This window comes from Microcaecilia unicolor, chromosome 3 (genome assembly GCF_901765095.1).
Source record: "Microcaecilia unicolor chromosome 3, aMicUni1.1, whole genome shotgun sequence".
In the NCBI taxonomy this organism is placed as follows: domain Eukaryota; kingdom Metazoa; phylum Chordata; class Amphibia; order Gymnophiona; family Siphonopidae; genus Microcaecilia; species Microcaecilia unicolor.
In genome coordinates, this window is record NC_044033.1 from 53,226,878 (window position 1) to 53,243,910 (window position 17,033).

The 17,033-nt window shown below is 40.7% G+C and overlaps 1 protein-coding gene across 1 annotated transcript in view; it reads left to right on the top strand.

Annotated features, from left to right (window-relative positions):
• Positions 1-365: 365 nt before the first annotated feature.
• The window catches only part of ANAPC1 (anaphase promoting complex subunit 1), a gene marked incomplete in the record, with an annotated part of 281,392 nt that continues 264,724 nt past the window's right edge, over positions 366-17,033 (top strand). Inside the window, 6 exon segments of the mRNA XM_030195933.1 lie at positions 366-438; positions 3,143-3,379; positions 6,125-6,277; positions 8,975-8,983; positions 11,228-11,272; positions 16,309-16,416. Of these exon segments, the coding sequence (XP_030051793.1) occupies positions 3,167-3,379; positions 6,125-6,277; positions 8,975-8,983; positions 11,228-11,272; positions 16,309-16,416 (528 nt within the window).

Consider the following 17,033-nt stretch of genomic DNA (forward strand, 5'->3'; position numbering starts at 1 on the left):
TTCTGTTGAGACTGCTGTTGTCGCTTTCCTTATGTGGCGAATCTTCGGTTTACATGCTCTGTCCTTGTCCGCCGAATCCCAGCAGCAGTCAAAATAGAACAGTACTGTTATTAAGGTAGCTCGAATCGTAGAGGATCCGGGAATCGGGATCCGTCTTTTAGCAAGCCCCGCCCCCGTTCTTTCCTCCTCCTGCGTCTGCCCGCCCCACTATCGCGGTGGCTGACGGGAGATCTAAGATGGCCGCGTGCATTTGAAGAGTTTTGTTGGAGCTGTCATCGGTTTCGTGTTTGTTTTATGTATTTTTTTTTCTCGTTTTCTTTGAGCAATATTAAGTAGACGTCCGATTTGGCTGGAGAGTGGACCGTGGTGGGGCTCGCAGTTCCCTTCCAGCCTCCCACAGTACCCGGCGTGGCCGCTCTAGACGATTTTTGCTGGCAGGTGTGTTCGGGGTCTGCTGTATACTGGAGGCTCCTGCGGGGTCTGGACCCAGGGGCCATCTCTGTGCAGAGCGTGTGGGTTGCTGATGGGCCTTGGATTCGGGGTTAGCGTAGAAATGAGGAAGCGCTTTAGCTTTCATCAGGAGTCTCTTTTTAACGTATTGTAGTGAGTTTTGCCCTTTAGAAGTTAGGCGCTGCGGTATTTTCTGTAACATGCACATGTTGCCATTTACAACCATTTACAATCTGCACTAATACAAAGGCAACATTTCCTAGTTACCCATTCTGTTGGTCTGTGTTGGTTTTGAACTTGTACATTGGAGATGGAGTGAAGGAGTGGCCTAGTGGTTAGAGCACCGGTCTTGAAATCCAGAGGTGGCCGGTTCAATTCTCACTGCTGCTCCTTGTGATCTTGGGCAAGTCACCTAAGCCTTCATTGCCCCAGGGACAGAGAAATATCCAATGTATCTGAATGTAACTCACCTTGAGCTACTACTGAAAAGGGGTGAACAAAATCCAAATAAATATAACTAAAAGTTAACCTTTGCAGGAGCATGATGAGACCTGCAACACTATCAGAAATCCAGGATTGGCCTACAATCTCTCACTGTTGGAAATGGGGAATTTGACAGTTTCCCCTCCAAGGATGTGTTAACATTTGAGGGACATTGTTTTAGCCAAGTTAAAATGAAGAGATGAATTAATCTGACTTTGATTGTGTGCTGATTATGTCCAAAGGTTTTTCTGTTTTAATTTTCCTCATCTATCATTCTTCTCAGCAATCTTTTAAACAGAGTGTACAGTGTTCTTCCTAGAACCATTTGAATGGCCTCACCACCCAGCTGATCTTAATGACCGCCTGGCTAACTTAACAGAAATGTTATAATACTGTGCAGTATTCCCTCTACTCTTTCATGCCATCCAGCAGGCAAAACGTTATTGGGAGAATACTGGGTTGCATCATCCATGTTACAGAATGTAGCTAGAGATGCCACTTAAATACCAACTGTGGACTGACTGAAAGAAGCAGGAGGGGGTGGCCTAATATGAGGCACTATAAGAGACAGCACAGTCTGATTTCACTAATATTTTTCTCAGCACAGTCTGATTTCACTAATATTTTTCTCTTATTCTGGGTCTATGGAAAAAATGAATTAGGCTCTTAGTGGGCAGCTACAATGCTGTTATAATGATGGGATCTATTTTCAGTAACAGAAAGACAGGCTTGAAAAGAATATGAGTGAATGCATTTGAATTCTTTGTGAGTATTGTGGAAGTAAAAAATGGACATCGTCCACTTTATTTTAATTTGTGTCGTGTAATTTTGTTTATTCTGTTTACACCAGGGAGATTTCTGCACAATGCAGAATTTGCACAGAATTCCACATCTGTGCAAATTCTACACATCCACAGGCATCAACTTCTCTCTTAAATCTCTCCCCCTTCCTTACAGAGATCCAACAGCAAAGAGGAGGAAGTGAACTGTGCAGGCGTCTCTGTATAGCAGTTCATGAACAGTTGGGTTTTGGTCAGCACAGGAGGAATAAACAGCCTGATATGCAGCTGTTTACTTTCTTCTCGCTGCGCGATCTCTGAGGGTTAGGGGGGGGGGGGATTCGAGCAGAGCTGATTGTGCTGGTGGCTGAGCATGCCATGGGGATAGAGGGGGGGAGCAAGCAAGGTGAGTATGTGCCATAGGGATGGAGGAGTGGGGGCCGAGCAATGTGTGTGTACCATGCGTATGGGTGGTGGCAGAGTACGGTGGAGTGTGTGCTATGGGATTGGGGAAGGGAGGAGAAAGAATTGAGGTGGGAGTGTGTGCCTGCAGAGAGAGAGAGAAGATTTGGAGGCATTCAGAATTAAGGTTCTTGCCAGGAGTTGGAGAGATATGTGTAGTTGGAATGAGAGAGAGAATTGGGGAGGCTGGAGCCTGAGGAAGAAAAGGCAGGAGGGGATTTTGGGCGTTATGATGGGGGAATTCTGTGCAAAACTGTACAAATCTATGCAGAATTTTTAAATATTGTGCACAGAATTCTTAAAAAAATATGCAGAATTTCTCCGGAGTACTGTTTGTAATATAAGGTTTTGCACTGAGTATTCTTGATGGTCTCAATAGATAAAACGGTAATATACTGTATAAATATTCCCCCTGATATCCAGCCCATGGTAGTCAGCGTTTTTATAAAATACTAGTCCCTGTTTTCTTTTTTTTTTTTAGCCTGAATATTCAGTACTGTGTTTTACCTGGGTACTAGTGCTGAATACTTTGTATTTAAAGTGGCTGTTGGCACCAGAGTGCCAGTGATATTCAGACAGTACTTTGATACCTACCTGGATAAAGTTAGAACATCCTTTTTGCTCTCCTAACTCTATCTGGTTATTCACCCAGTTAACAGACAACTAACTGGGTGACTCTTGGCTCTAGTTTAGTACTGCCTCCAGACTGCCCTAGTACCTATCCTTGGGTGGCCCTTGTGAGTGGCGTTATCTGAGCAGGAGCTACTCTTACCTGGATAAGTGTTTGCTGAATATTGACCCCACAATTGCTAGTTGCAATTGGTTATGAAAGATAGTCCATGGATGCTTGAGACCCATGTAGTACTGTTGATACCAGGAAGTGTGAACTGATATGTGTCTTCAGTACCTTAATTTTCACATTTATCTTCAGGAATGTCATATTTCACTTATCTGTTTATTTGTTTCAGAAATAATGAGGATATTTGGACTCCATGTCGAACGTCTATGAAGAGAAAGTAACAATGATTGCAGCAGGGGATTTGCAGGAGTTTGTTCCTTTTGGCCGTGAGCATAGCAGGCACCACCCTAATGCCTTGAACCTTCAGCTCCGGCAGCTGCAGCCAGCATCTGAGTTGTGGTCTTCTGATGGAGCTGCTGGCTTGGTTGGATCCCTGCGGGAATTCACAATTCATGACAAGCAGAAAGTAAGATCAACAATTGTTTCAGGCTTATATAGCTACTGCAGCACTGGCTATCTGAAAAGTAAAAACCATACATTGACAAGAGTTCTTAGTGCATTACTTGTAGTAGCACTGGCTTGGTCTATACTGACCTTGATGTCATCTATGACCTCACCCAGTGTGTGAACCAATACTTTGCTATTCCATTTGTGTCCTTTTGAAAGATGGTTGCTCCCAGAGATACACACCATAAAGCGAAGGTGACACAAAATGGAAACTAGACAATGTTTACTGGAGTAAAACTTTATTCAAACACATACAAGACTCAACACAAGTCATGTTTCGGCGTTTTGGCCTGCATCAGGATTCTAAAAATTAACATATACAATACATATAAATACATATAAATTAAAAAAAAAAAAGACACAGTAACAAATGATAATAAAAATGAATGTGATTAATATCAACATCATTAGATCAACACCAAAACAAACCCCCCTGTTTATTAAGCCACACTAATGCTGATGCAGCCATTCACATTTTAATGGGCTATGTCAGCATTTACGTGCACCACCTGCTAGCGCAGCTTAGTAAACGGGGGGGGGGGGGGGGGGGGAAGTAATTTGGATGTCTATCAGAACATACTGTTAGTATGCTATACATAGTTAATCGGGCTATATTAAATAGTGGTAATATAAATATATTAAAAATAATAAACCAAAAGGACATAAGAAGTATTGAATTAAAGGCTAGCATTGTGCTCACTTAATATAATTTAAGTTTCTGTCTATACAGTCATCATTGATTGAGCAGGTCATACAATCACACGAGTGGTCCCTCAGCATGGGCGTTGCCTTCGAGATCTTCCAAGTGTGAGGCGTGCCCTTGGTGGATCTCTTTGCCATTCAGTTCAATCACAAATCTTTCACTACTGTTCCAGGCTTCAGGCCCAGGACAGACTCCCTTCATCGGGAGACTGGTCTTCTGTACGTGTATCCTCCTTATGTACACTGTTTTTTACATTCTGTACCCATTTTTATAACATATAGTTGATGGTTACAGTGGTTAATTTGAATTCCCCAGATTGCTGTTGATTTGATTCCCAGATCTCTAAACCAGCTGTTCTATCCACCAGGTTACAACTCTTGCTGGATGAATACTAAAGTTATGCTGCACCCAACTAGTAAATGTCTCCAGTTCCAGTGCAAATAGCTCAGTGGGAAATGGGTACTTCCACCTTGGAATTCTGTGCAGTGGGAAAATGTCCGATTTCTTTATAACCTGATGATACTGTATTGATACCTGTTCCACCTTTCAGTTCATGATTCTACCTGGTCTTTGCCTTACTTGATCCTGCCCTGGGGACACCTTCTCTCCATCCTCTCTGTTGGTCATAGGAGTGATGATATTCCTTAAACTCTATCAATTTCCTTAGGACAGTCAACTAATTTCCCCTTACTATTTTGGACCATTGCATAAGCCTTGTCATTGATGCTATCATTTCCCCAGTTTCTGTACGAAACACAACTTACAAAATCATAATTTCGAGGCCTGTTGGTGGAACCACTTGAGTCACAATAATCTGGGTCCAAGTTCCTTCTGTAGCATGAAGTGAGGTCTCAGGTCACCAAAAAAGGCTCACTGCAGGATGCTGATTGTATTCTATTTATTTTTTTTAATTATTTTTCAGGAGGAAGACTTACTGTAGGATGCTAATTGTGTGCTATTTTTTTTTTAATTATTTTTCAGGAGGGGGCAGGAATGGGCATGGAAGTGCCAACATTCTAGTGCATTCACATTAACGTGCACTAACTAGTATTGTTAATATGTTGGCTGGTCCTGCATGCTAATGGGAAAAATTAATATGGGATCCGACAGAGAGGCCTATTATATAGCTGCGTTAAGATGAGCTTAGGGCTAAGTTAATCCACAAATAATTCTTCTCAAGTTTTGACTATGTCCCCGAATAGTGGTCTAAGGAACGTGAATATATGCATAATATTATGTAATGAATAATAATGTATGATATTTTTTTTCTGGCTATATTTAACACTGTATTTCTGTACAAGTAGAATGCTTATTAAAATATAAAATTAATAAACCAATTTAAACATAAAAAAGATGAGCTTGGCATGCAGGGAAACTCCTGCGTTACGATGCGTAAGCCTTATACCACAGTTTAGTAAAGGGCCCCATAGGAATGTCATGGACTGTGTTAAAAAAAAAAAATCCCTCATAAGTATTGTTATACTGGGACAGACCCAAAGGTCCATCAAGCCCAGCATCCTGTTTAGAACAGTGGCCAATCCATTTCACAACTACCTGGCAAGATCCCAAAAAGTACAATACATTTTATGCTGCTTATCCCAGAACAAAATAAACAGTGTATTTTCCTAACTCCATTTTTAATATGGTCTATGGCCTTTTCCTTTAGGATGCTTGCCAAACTTTTTTAAAACCCCGCTAAGCTACCCACCTTTACCACATTCTCTGGCAACGAATTCAAGAGTTAATTACACGTTGAGTGAAGAAACTTTTTCTCCAATTTGTTTATAAGTTACTCTTTTGTAGCTCATCGAATGATCCCTAGGCCTAGTATTTTGGGAAAGAGTAAACAGACGATTCATGTCTACCCGTTCTACTCCACTCATATTATAGCCCTCTATCATATCTTCCTCAACGTCGTTTCCCTTTGTCCACTTTGGACTTGAGAGATTTATGGAGCTATGTAGGATTTGATAACCTTTTCTTTTCTGTCTTTTGACTCAGGAAAACTGGCTCTTGAGAAAAGGTATTGGTGAGCTTGGGGAAGAGGTGGAGTATGACGAAGAGCTGTATGTAACTGGAAACATGGCCATTTGGAGCAAAGGAAGTAAGAACCAGGCTTCTGCTGTGTATAAGGCTTTCACCGTGGACAGCCCAGTTACAGGTATAGTGAGCTGAAAGATGTTAATATATCTGCATTGCTATTCTTATTGGTCTGTTGTGTTTTCCAGAAATTTCTCACATTCTGCTGTGAACCTGTTGAAATACTGATCTTAGTTTATTCCTCCTAATTGGTCAAAGCCATTTAGTGACTTGCATTTCTTGATTGGGAGCCTGCTTAGGTTTTTTTTTTTGGCGGGGGTGGGGTGGGCGGTGAGTATTATCATAGGTCATTTAACACATGTTGTGTAACAGAAAGATACAAGATAGGGTTGACCAGGCCAAGTTCTGTAAACTAGTGTGATTCAAAGTACAGTAAAAGCATGCAAATGTTTGTGTATATATTTACACAGTGCAATCCACTTAAGTGCAAGGGTCTGGGACTAAAGAAATACATGCAGTTAACCGGAGTGTGCACTTAACCGTTGTGACCCAAAGAAGCTTGACATCTGATAAACACATGCACAGTACTGTTTATTATATGTACAGTATACAGTCTCCGTTAACTGACGTTATACAGTCTCCGTTAACTGACATTAGGCTTACTTGAAGTAATCGGTCATATTCCTCTGTACACTCTTGTGTCTGTGAGTTCCATAGACTACGTCTGCCAGACGGTAAAAACTGTCCTAGCACTGACATCCAGTGGCCTCCATATAGGCCCGCACGATGTTGAGACTCTCCAGCGCTCTTTCAAAAGTGACAGGAGGTTGAATTTCGTCAACATGTGCCTCCCTGCTCATTTCATCATCAGCCGATGCCTGCGTGTAGGCGCATATCTCGACATCAGTGCTGTCGTCAGCTGTTCGTAGATCGTAATCAACAGCTACGTAGTGATGAAACTCCTCTTCAGTAACACCGGCTGGGATGTCAATAGCCTGTTCATCTGACGCGTTTGCAACAGCTGCATCTGTTTCGTCCCTCTCCACATCCTTAACAAAGCTTGCCCGCTTGTAGCAGTTCACAATGGTTGCCTGTGTAACATGATTCCAGGCTTCTTTCTGCATATGTAGGGAATCCAACAGTGATAGATTACAAGCCAGTTCAACAGCACGTTTATCCTTGCCAGTCTGGTCATCCATAATGCTCATCAGACGACGTAGCCTTGAGTGAAGTTCCACATGCAGTCCCTACAGTTGTCCCTGTTGAGCTGGTGGTTTCCGGTCTTGGGGACTTAAGACCAGCTGGTGTTGTGGACGGTTCAAGCCAGGAGTCTGACTTGGTGGCATCTCCCTGCGCACGATCAAACGGGGTTGCTCTTTTGTTGAGAATCGAGGCTTCCTGGTGCATCAGCAGATTGGAACTTTGAGTTATCCGGAAAGCTCTAATAGCCTTTGCGCATCATCTTCGTGGGAGGCTGGTGCGTGTGCTCTTTGACAATGTCACAATTATTAGGGGAAGGCTGTTTTTTTCCCCTGTAGATGTGTGTTCCTTTTACATCTCTTATACCTCCTTTGGCTATTTCTATGTTTTGAGTAGCAAAACCTTTATTTTTATGTTATTGTAATTTCACATGCAGTTTGTATGTTAATGTTTTTAATTGTATGCATTTAAATTTGATATTTTATTCTGTCATATACTTTTGAATTAGATATTGATTTTATTATTTTTTATAATATATATTTTTATTTATAATTGTATTTTACTAATTTTAACTAGGATATCATTGTTTGCTGATTTTTATCATGTTGATTAATTAGACATATTTTATCTGTTTCTCATTAGTTCCTAACCCCTGACACAGCTGTAGAGCGAAACGTGGCCACGTCAGGTGATTGTATCAATAAATTCACTCAGCATTTCTGTATACTTGGTCTGCTTTTTGTTTGCTGTTACATTGGTGTGCAGTTTATCGCCTCTCTTGTCTGCTTCTTTTTTGGAAAGACTGCATTTTACCTCATTTCTACACAGTGGGGCTCTCCGGTTTTGGACCTCATGGCATCCAGACTCAATGCACAAGTACACAGATTCTACAGCCGCTTCAGGGAGAGACCCCCTAGGAATGGATGCATTGCTACAGCCTTGGCCATCGGACGGCCTCCTTTAAATGTTTTCTCTGAGGCTTCTCGTGGAAAGGATGTTGCGCAAGCTTGCATGTCATCCTGGGAAGGTCGTTCTTGTAGCTCTAGACTGGCTCTGCGCTTGACTCTTCCTCTACAGACAGGCTTATTGCACCAAAGTCCAGTATTTGTGGAGGATCCTTCCCGCTTTGGTCTTATGGCATGGTTCTTGAGAGAGCGTGATTGAGGAAGAAGGGTTATACGGATGATGTTATTACTAACTTGCTGCAAGCCTGAAAGTGGTCCATTTCTTCTTGTAGAGTGTGGAGAACTTTTGAGAGCTGGTCTGCACAGAATGTGTTTCTCCATTTTGTACTTCCTTGTCTCAAATTTTATCCTTCCTTCAGGAGGTATTCAGAAAAGGCTTAGCTCTGAATTAGCTCAAGTTTCAGGTGGCAGCGTTGGCGTGTTTTAGGGGCTAAATACAGAATGCCTCATTGGCTGCTCACACTGATATAGTGCGATTCCTCGAGGGAGTCACTCAATCTGCATCCCCCCTCTCCTCAATATTTGTCCTCGGTGGAGTCTTCATGTGATTCTTAAGGCTCTTCAGTCAGCCCCCTTTGAGCCTCTTCATTCGGCAGCTATCAAAGATCTTACTTTAAAGGCAGTATTTCTAGTTGCCATTTTGTAGGTACAGAGAGTTTCAGAGCTTCAAGCTTTCTTGCAGGGATCCCTTTATCCACTTTTCTGACTCGAGAGTTTCCATATGGACAGTTTGTCCTTTTAGATTGTTTCTTCCTTCTGCAGAATATGCTTCCCTGCGACTGTTGAATGTGAAGCCCGTACTTAGCGCTATCTTACCGCTACCAACAATTTCAGGTGATGTGATCATCTTTTTATCCTCTTTGTGGGACCTTGGAAGGGTTTTGCTGTCCTCCAAAGCGACAGTGGCTTGATGGCTTAAGGAGGCTATTTCTTTGGCTTACATTCTGAGGGGTAGATCTTCTCCCATGCACGTCAAGGCTCATTCTACCAGGTCTTTGGTGACTTCTTTGGCAGAGTCTAGAGCAGTTTTATTGGCAGAGATCTGTTGGTCAGCAATGTGGTCGTCTTCTTATTTCTTTGTTAAGCATTACTACTACTACTACTACTCAACATTTTATGTGTCTGTTCAAGCAGATGCTTCCTTTGGGGCCACATTTCTCACTGCAGGGATATCGCAGTCCCTCCCCTCTTAAGGATCCCATTTGTCTGGACTGATTCTGGACATAATGGAAGGAAAAATTAGTTAATTAGCTGATAATTTTTCTTTTCTTTAATCCCAAAGGATCAGTCCAGAGCCCGGCCTTCTGTGATGGTTTCGGTTTTTCCGGGTTCTGTGTAATTTCGGTTTTTTTTTGTGTTGTTTAGGTTCTGTTATTTCTAAGACACGAGTTATGCCTTTTATTTCTTAGTTCTTTTTGTATCTAGAGTCTGGAAGTCACTCTCACTCTGAAGTTATCAAATACTGGCTTGGTTTCTAAGTGTAGGGGCTTATGAGGTACAACTCAGAGTTCTTTATTTCCACCTGCTGGCGGATGGTTACAACCCATTTGTCTAGACTGATCCTTTGGGACTAACGGAAAGAAAATGTTCCTTATTGATGCTGTTAGCATAAGTAAAGATTAGTGCTAATCAAGGCTGTCTGCACCAGGTAAAGGACAGCATCCATCAATTCTTACTTCATGTTTATCGAGCAGACTTCACGTGGACCAGGTCTCTGTAGGCTCTTGTGGGGTGGCAGTTGTCCCATTGCAGTACTAGGGACTGATGTTTTGGCCTCTGCTTGGCAGGCAGCTATGGCCCTTTCCTGCTGTGCCTATAAGATAGCTCTAGAACATTTAATTTGTCTGAAGTGGTCTGGCAAAGATGAAGAGCAAGGTTGGATTATGCTTAGCTGCTAATTGCTTTTTTTAAAAGACAGTATAGAGCTCAAATGAATTTCTCTTCACAGTTACAAGACTAGCACACAGCTTCTGTCCCTAATTCTCCTAGGGAAAATGCAGCAAATGGTTTAGTAAGTCTCTTTTATGCTTCAATACACAGCATACATTTGCTTCCACAAGCACCCTCAGACTGCAAAAGTCTTTTTTGTTGTTGTTTTTTTTGTCCAAAGTTTTACCTGAGAAACTTTCAGAGTTGCAGCACCTTCTGTTCCTAACCAACCAACCTTGACAAAACTGTCTCTTACATGGCAAATAAAATGTTGTTCTGCAGCCCCCCCCCCAGCCAGTTTCCTGCCATTGCAAAGTCAGTTTCAGTGTCCTCTGTGTTGTGCAGGGGGCTCCTGTTTTGCTCTACAACAAGCAGAGAACCAAAATCTAGCAGTTCATTTTTGCATAGTTTAGAATTATAATTTCTCATGATATAAATTTTCAGCAGTAACTTACACCTCACTTTGTAAGCCACCCATGCACACACCTTGATAGAGCTTCTGATGTGTATATTATTCAGCTTGCCAGCAAATGTATTTGATAAACACTATACTGCAACAATGAAGCCCTGCCACACATAATTTATAATTTTTCAAGCTTTCTACACTATTGCTTAGTAAAGGTTCCGCTCCCTTGTGGAAGGCCTTGATGAAGTAGAATAGGGACAAACAGTCTCTAGCTTTTCATAAGAATACTGATAGACTTTCTGACTGTATCAGGCTAAATAGGAAAGCCAAACAGTTTAGCTCACTCCATTTGTTGGCAGGACTCGAGGAAAGGCAATTTATCAAGTATACTTGAAACTCCTGATAATGTGTCCTCTTCTCTAGTTTTTCAAGTTGTATTCTTGTTAACTGGAACCCTTCCTTGTTTGGTTTTCATCTCAAAGACCTTATCCAGCAATTAAGCAACTTCATAGGGAGTTTTTGATTGGTGAACCATGAGACTGATTTTTGTTTCCCTTTTCTTAGGCTCTTTGGTGCGACTTCACTATATCACAAGATAAATCTGAAAAAGCAGAAGGTGAGTTGAATTCTGTTGTACATGACCTTGTTATATAAGGAAAGATTCTGTATGGGTAGACCTGTATTAGCTATAATGGACAAAAGCTGAAGACCCTCAAAGCTGAGCTTGGAAAGTGTTCTTTATAGTACTTACCCCATTTGATAAAATGGCAATAGCCACATACACTGTGGCCCAAAATCCCAATTGGTAACCAGAAATTTCACAAGAGTAGCTCTCCTCCAGGATCCCTCTTATATTCCAGCTATGTAGAATCTTGAGAACCCACTGCCTTGTGGTTTTTGAGGTTCTACATAGGGAAATATGAGTGTTTCCTTCTGGAATTTTTGTTTTTGTTTTTTACATTTAATTTATTGACATTTTAAACCAAGCATTAAACATTTGTACAGAAAAGTGACATTTTCCAGCAAATAAAATATATAAATACTATTATTACAAAAGGTATGTCATTACAGAAATGTCAGTCAAATCCACATTAGAGAGATCCAAGAGATAAACTAGATAATTATACCTGACATGTCTTCAGGGTATAGAAATAATTGAAAAAGAGCTAACAACCATGGGGGGGGGGGGGGGTCCATCTATATCTCCCCACCATATGTTTCCTTGCCAGGAATGGAGTTAGATGAGATGGTTAAAAAAAAGACATATTTAATAGACTGATACCTAACTATGCATTTACAAAGATATCTCATATGAAAGGTACCACCAATCTGAAGCACCCCTACGACTTTTCTGAGTAGCTCTATAAACATCTGGAAGAATTTGGATTATAAATCCCCAAAAGGTCTTACTCCTGTTTTTAAACAACTTTATTATTATACAAATCTTGTCTGGTGCCAACACCCAGTGGCAACCAGAGTTGATGCTATTGCTAAGTCTGTATCTGATGACTCCAAGACAGCAAAAATATCTAAAGAAGCATCATTCTGTTCTATGTTTTGCTGACCCTACAAAGACTTTTATGGTAAGTAGTAAGGTAGGGGAAAAAGTTGGAATATTTTCTTCAGCAACTCACAAATTCTTCTTAAAATAGCGCTTAAACATATCTTTAGGCGTTTTAGGTGTTACAGCAAAAACTCGAGGGAAAGTTCAGGAAGCGAAGATTACTCTGAATACTGTTATCAAAAGATTCAGCCTTACTCCTTAAACTCATAACATCTTTAATGATAGTAGTCTGGACTACTATCTCAGTCAAGTCATTCTCTAATTTTTCAACACAAGTAGTTAAAAGTTTTAAACTTGGAATCAGTTTTAAACATTTTCCCTTCACATTTCATAAGTCTTTTCTCCAAACTCTGAACTTGCCCAGATCTGCTGTTAATGACCATAAAGTATCCAGGGTTACCTCCGTTGGCTTGGTCAAAAGAAATTTGGGAACTTGTACAGCAGATACCTGTGGTGATGAAGACACTCCATCCAACTCACTTCTGGAAGCTTCCAACTGTCCAGCTAAAGATGCCATTGCCACAGTAGCAACCACTGGAGAACACATCAATACCAAATCCAAAAAAATTACTTTAAACTTTATACTTGGTATATAGTCAAATGACTATCTTATGTTATTACTGTCTTGCAAGTGTCTTGTTATGCTACCAGTCTCTTGTCTACGGGATACTGCCAGTTTTTGTTAAATTAACAGGCATGATACTATTAACTGTATTGTATTTTTTTTTGGCTAAACACTTGCTTCCTCTACTGCAACTGGTGTTGGGCAGTGTTGCCGTGAACCTTCATTTATAATTCCCTGGTGTATTTTTCCTTTTATTTATAACCTCCATGTATTCTAGCTCAGTGTTTCCCAATTCTGGTCCTGGAGTGCCTCTTGCCAGTCAGGTTTTCAGGATATTCACAATGAATATGCATGAAAGAGATTTGCATATTATAGAGTCAGTGTATCAAATCAAGTTCATGCATCTCATTGTGGATATCCTGAAAACCTCACTGGCAAGGGGTACTCTAGGACTGGACTAGCCCATTGGGATGCCACAGATGGCGGTGCCCTACAAACCTAATGCTCTCCATGACTTTGTTGTCCAACAAGTACCTGTCACATTGAGGCAGTGGCTGGAACTCCTTCCATCCCTGTCTCCCTGCCAGGGGCTCCATCCACATATCCCCAGCTCGGGAAGCTGAAGCCAAGCCTAGAAGTTGAATGTGGGTCCTTCACATGATGGTACCCAGCATTACTACTGAAATACCACAACAGCCCTAGTTCTTTATTTCTAAAACACCCTTTACCATCCTGAGGCTATACGCCTTCTAGATAGATGTGCTATTGATGATGATTCACAAAATCTTCCTGTGACAAGTGGATACTCATGAAGAGTACTGAAGTCACTCTTGTTTTCCGTTGGTGAACCACTGTTTGACAGTTTAAAAAAATGTAGAATTGTTGGGGTCCAATTTTAGGAATGCTCAAGAGTCCAATATTCAAAAGCATTTATGTGATGGCAATAAGTGCTGACGTTTATTCAATTTCATAATATATATGCAGCCAAGATTCACTTGTAAAGGAATGAAAGAAAGATGAAAGGTAATCCATAAGTTGAACTGCAACTATGCGTTGCATGACCTTTATCAATAGAGGGATGGATGCTACTGGCCTGTATTTGGTGACATTGTTTATTGAGGCCGATAGATTCTTTGGAATAGGGGTTAATATAATGGATCTCTTATTTTCTGGGAATAATCCGTAAGTCAACAGAAAAGATATATTTGTTTTAAGGAGATCAATGAATGATTAGGGCAGCTTTTAGAAGATAACTTGGACAAGCGTCTAAGGTGCAATGTGAGGAGGAGTACCTTTAATAGGATTGATCTATGTCCTGAGAGGATAATTGAAGTAGGACCAAGTTCTGTTCAGCTGTTACTCCGCCGCTGTGAATTTTGTTGTTTCATCAAAGTGGACTTGGAATTATTAAGCTTTAGAACACCACTGCTAGTCTTTAGTTTTTCTGGTCAAAGTGGCAAACTGTTCTGCAGTGGGTGCAGCATCGTTGGCTTAGATAGATCCTTGTGTTTAAGAGGATGTTATTTATTTTAAACACTTCTAGCCCACCTGTGGCTTAGTAAAGGACCCCCACAGTTATTTTCACTATGCAGTCACAAAAAAAATGACTTTTTTTTTTTAATTGCCTGTTTTGAGGGGGAGGGGAACAACACAGCAGTGTATATAATGCTAATCAATAGTGGAACTCAAACCCACAATGTCAGGTTCACAGACAGCTATTGTAACCAGGACTTGAACCAATAAAATTAGGTTCATAGGCAGTTGCTTTAACCTTTGGGTCATAACTCTCCATGCCTGAAAACGCTAGAACCCTGTTTTTTTTTTTCAAATACATCTTAAATCCTTGGTGCCCACGAGCTATAATGGATTAAATGAGTGAAATGTGTAATTAAGAGGATCACCTAAACAAAGAAATAAACAATTAAGTGGACATATAACCATATAAATATATAAAAATGAATGAAATGGTGATAAATAAGGGGCCCTTTTACTAAGCCGCAGTAAGCCTACATGCACTAAAAAAGTACTATCGAGGGGCGTGCTGCAGTACGGGAGGTGTGCCTGTGCTAATCGGGTACTGCGGGCACATTACTGCATGCTACCTGATTAGCACAGAAATATTTTGGGAGCCCTTACAGTCACCTAAATAGGTGGTGGTAAGGGCTCCTGATGGTAATGGCTATGCCAGTGGCTCCCAGACTGTATGCCACGGCACCCTGGCAGCTTCCAGAGTTCTTCTGATTAGTCTTGGTTCTTTCTACAGGGTTACACTGGAAAGGATCTCTTAGGCTATTCTAGTTTCTCTTGCTGTCTCTTTTTTTTTTTTTTCTTCTTCTTTGAGTGATTTAATTTCGTAGTCTCACCCTATGTTGGGGACACTGCTTTGCTATAGCCCATTGGTCTGGACTGGTCTGTTAGGATGCCAAGGAAGGAAATGTTATGTCTTACCTGATAACTTTCTTTCATTAGTACTATTAGACAAGTCCAGAATCCATCCCTGGTTGATTATTTTGGTTATAAGCTATATTTTTCAGATATCACTGAATTCTGCTTTTAAGTTTTTCTAACCTATTGTATGTTGCACGTCTCCTGAATCAGTGAAATATCTGCATATCAGTAGAGTATATGTTGCAGTGGCTAGTAAGGTTATGACCTGATCGAGATATTTGGTCTCAAAGTTTCAATATTAGCAATCAGACAGATTTTGATTACCATTACTTGGTTATTTGAAATACTGACGTTCTCTGCTGCATGTTACCTTAAGGGGCAAACCATTTAAACTATTTTCAATCTCTGTCACCATCTGCTGGTTGATGGACACTATCCATTGGTCTGGACCTGTCTGATAGGACTAAAGGAAAGAAACACAACTTTTCCATTTAACCAGTCTAATTTTATATGTTCAATCAGAATGAAGAAATAGCAGGGAATAACTTAATAGACAAGTTATCAATTTAAAATGATGCCAGCATTTTTAGCAATCAAGCATGAAACACATAGCCTTGCTCGAAATCTGCATAAAATTCAGATAAAAATGTCCATATATTTTGTGTGTTAGCAGTCCCCGCTGAATATGACCTCTCTGTTCAGTATTTTTCCCCCAGGATCACCAGCTGATTTTACTGGTTAACCTAACAGAACATTTTTATAATACTGGGCAGCAGGGGCAGACTGACAGTGATTGGGCCCCAGGCAATAAAGGTCATGGGTCCTTAACCATCTATCAAAACTGATTTAACTAGATGGAAGCTAGAGGAAAGTAGGGCCCCTAGAGGGGCCCTCATTCTCTGCCCTGTTGTTTACAATGGTCTGTCCACCTACTGTGCAGTACTCCCCCCCTCCCTCCCCTTACTTAGCTTCTCCTTCGTGCGGCCTGGCTGACAAACATTTCTACAGACAACACTGCTGTTTTATTTATTGTGTGATAGCAGAAGGAAGGAAAAGTAGGGCTCTGCAAGAGCATTACTGTGGCATAATAGTTGGGTAGCTTGAATGTTTCTTTTATATTTTTCTCCTGTTTACAGGTCCTGTCAAAGTAGAAAATGTGTTTGTGTACTGCAGAGCTCCTGCATAAACATCCATAGCACTGATGGAAAGGATTATATTGTTCCTTTGCCTTTTCAGGTAACATGCATTTCTCTTTTCATTATTCTCACAGCAAGCTTGCCTTTTGTAGGGCCATAAGGACTTTGATAGGGAAATTTGGATTTGTTGTTGCTGCTTTCTATTTTTTTCAGTCTAAATGGCAAACATTTTAATGTGTGCAAATGCATAGTAATGCAAATATGGGAAGTAATCCTTACTATATGTAGATAGTAAAAGATGTTTGAGTTACAATGGACAACGCACTGGAATCCTGAGCTCAGTGTGTGGCAGTGGTCAAAAAAGCATGTTTCCAATTTCTTTGTCAGCAAGTAGAATGGACCACCAAAACTGTTCAAATTCCTAGAAGATTATTATTATTATTTATTACATTTGTACCCCACATTATCCCACCTATTGCAGGCTCAATGTGGCTTACATAGTGTAGTTATGACATAATCATGACAGGATCTTGTATACAATTAGTATAGCAGAAGATATATGAGGAATTAGAGAAGTAGATAGGGTTTAACATAGATTAACATCATTATTTTTTTTTTGTTTGTTTTGTTACATTTGTACCCTGCGCTTTCCCACTCATAGCAGGCTCAATGGAGGGTTAAGTGACTTGCCCAGAGTCACAAGGAGCTGCCTGTGCC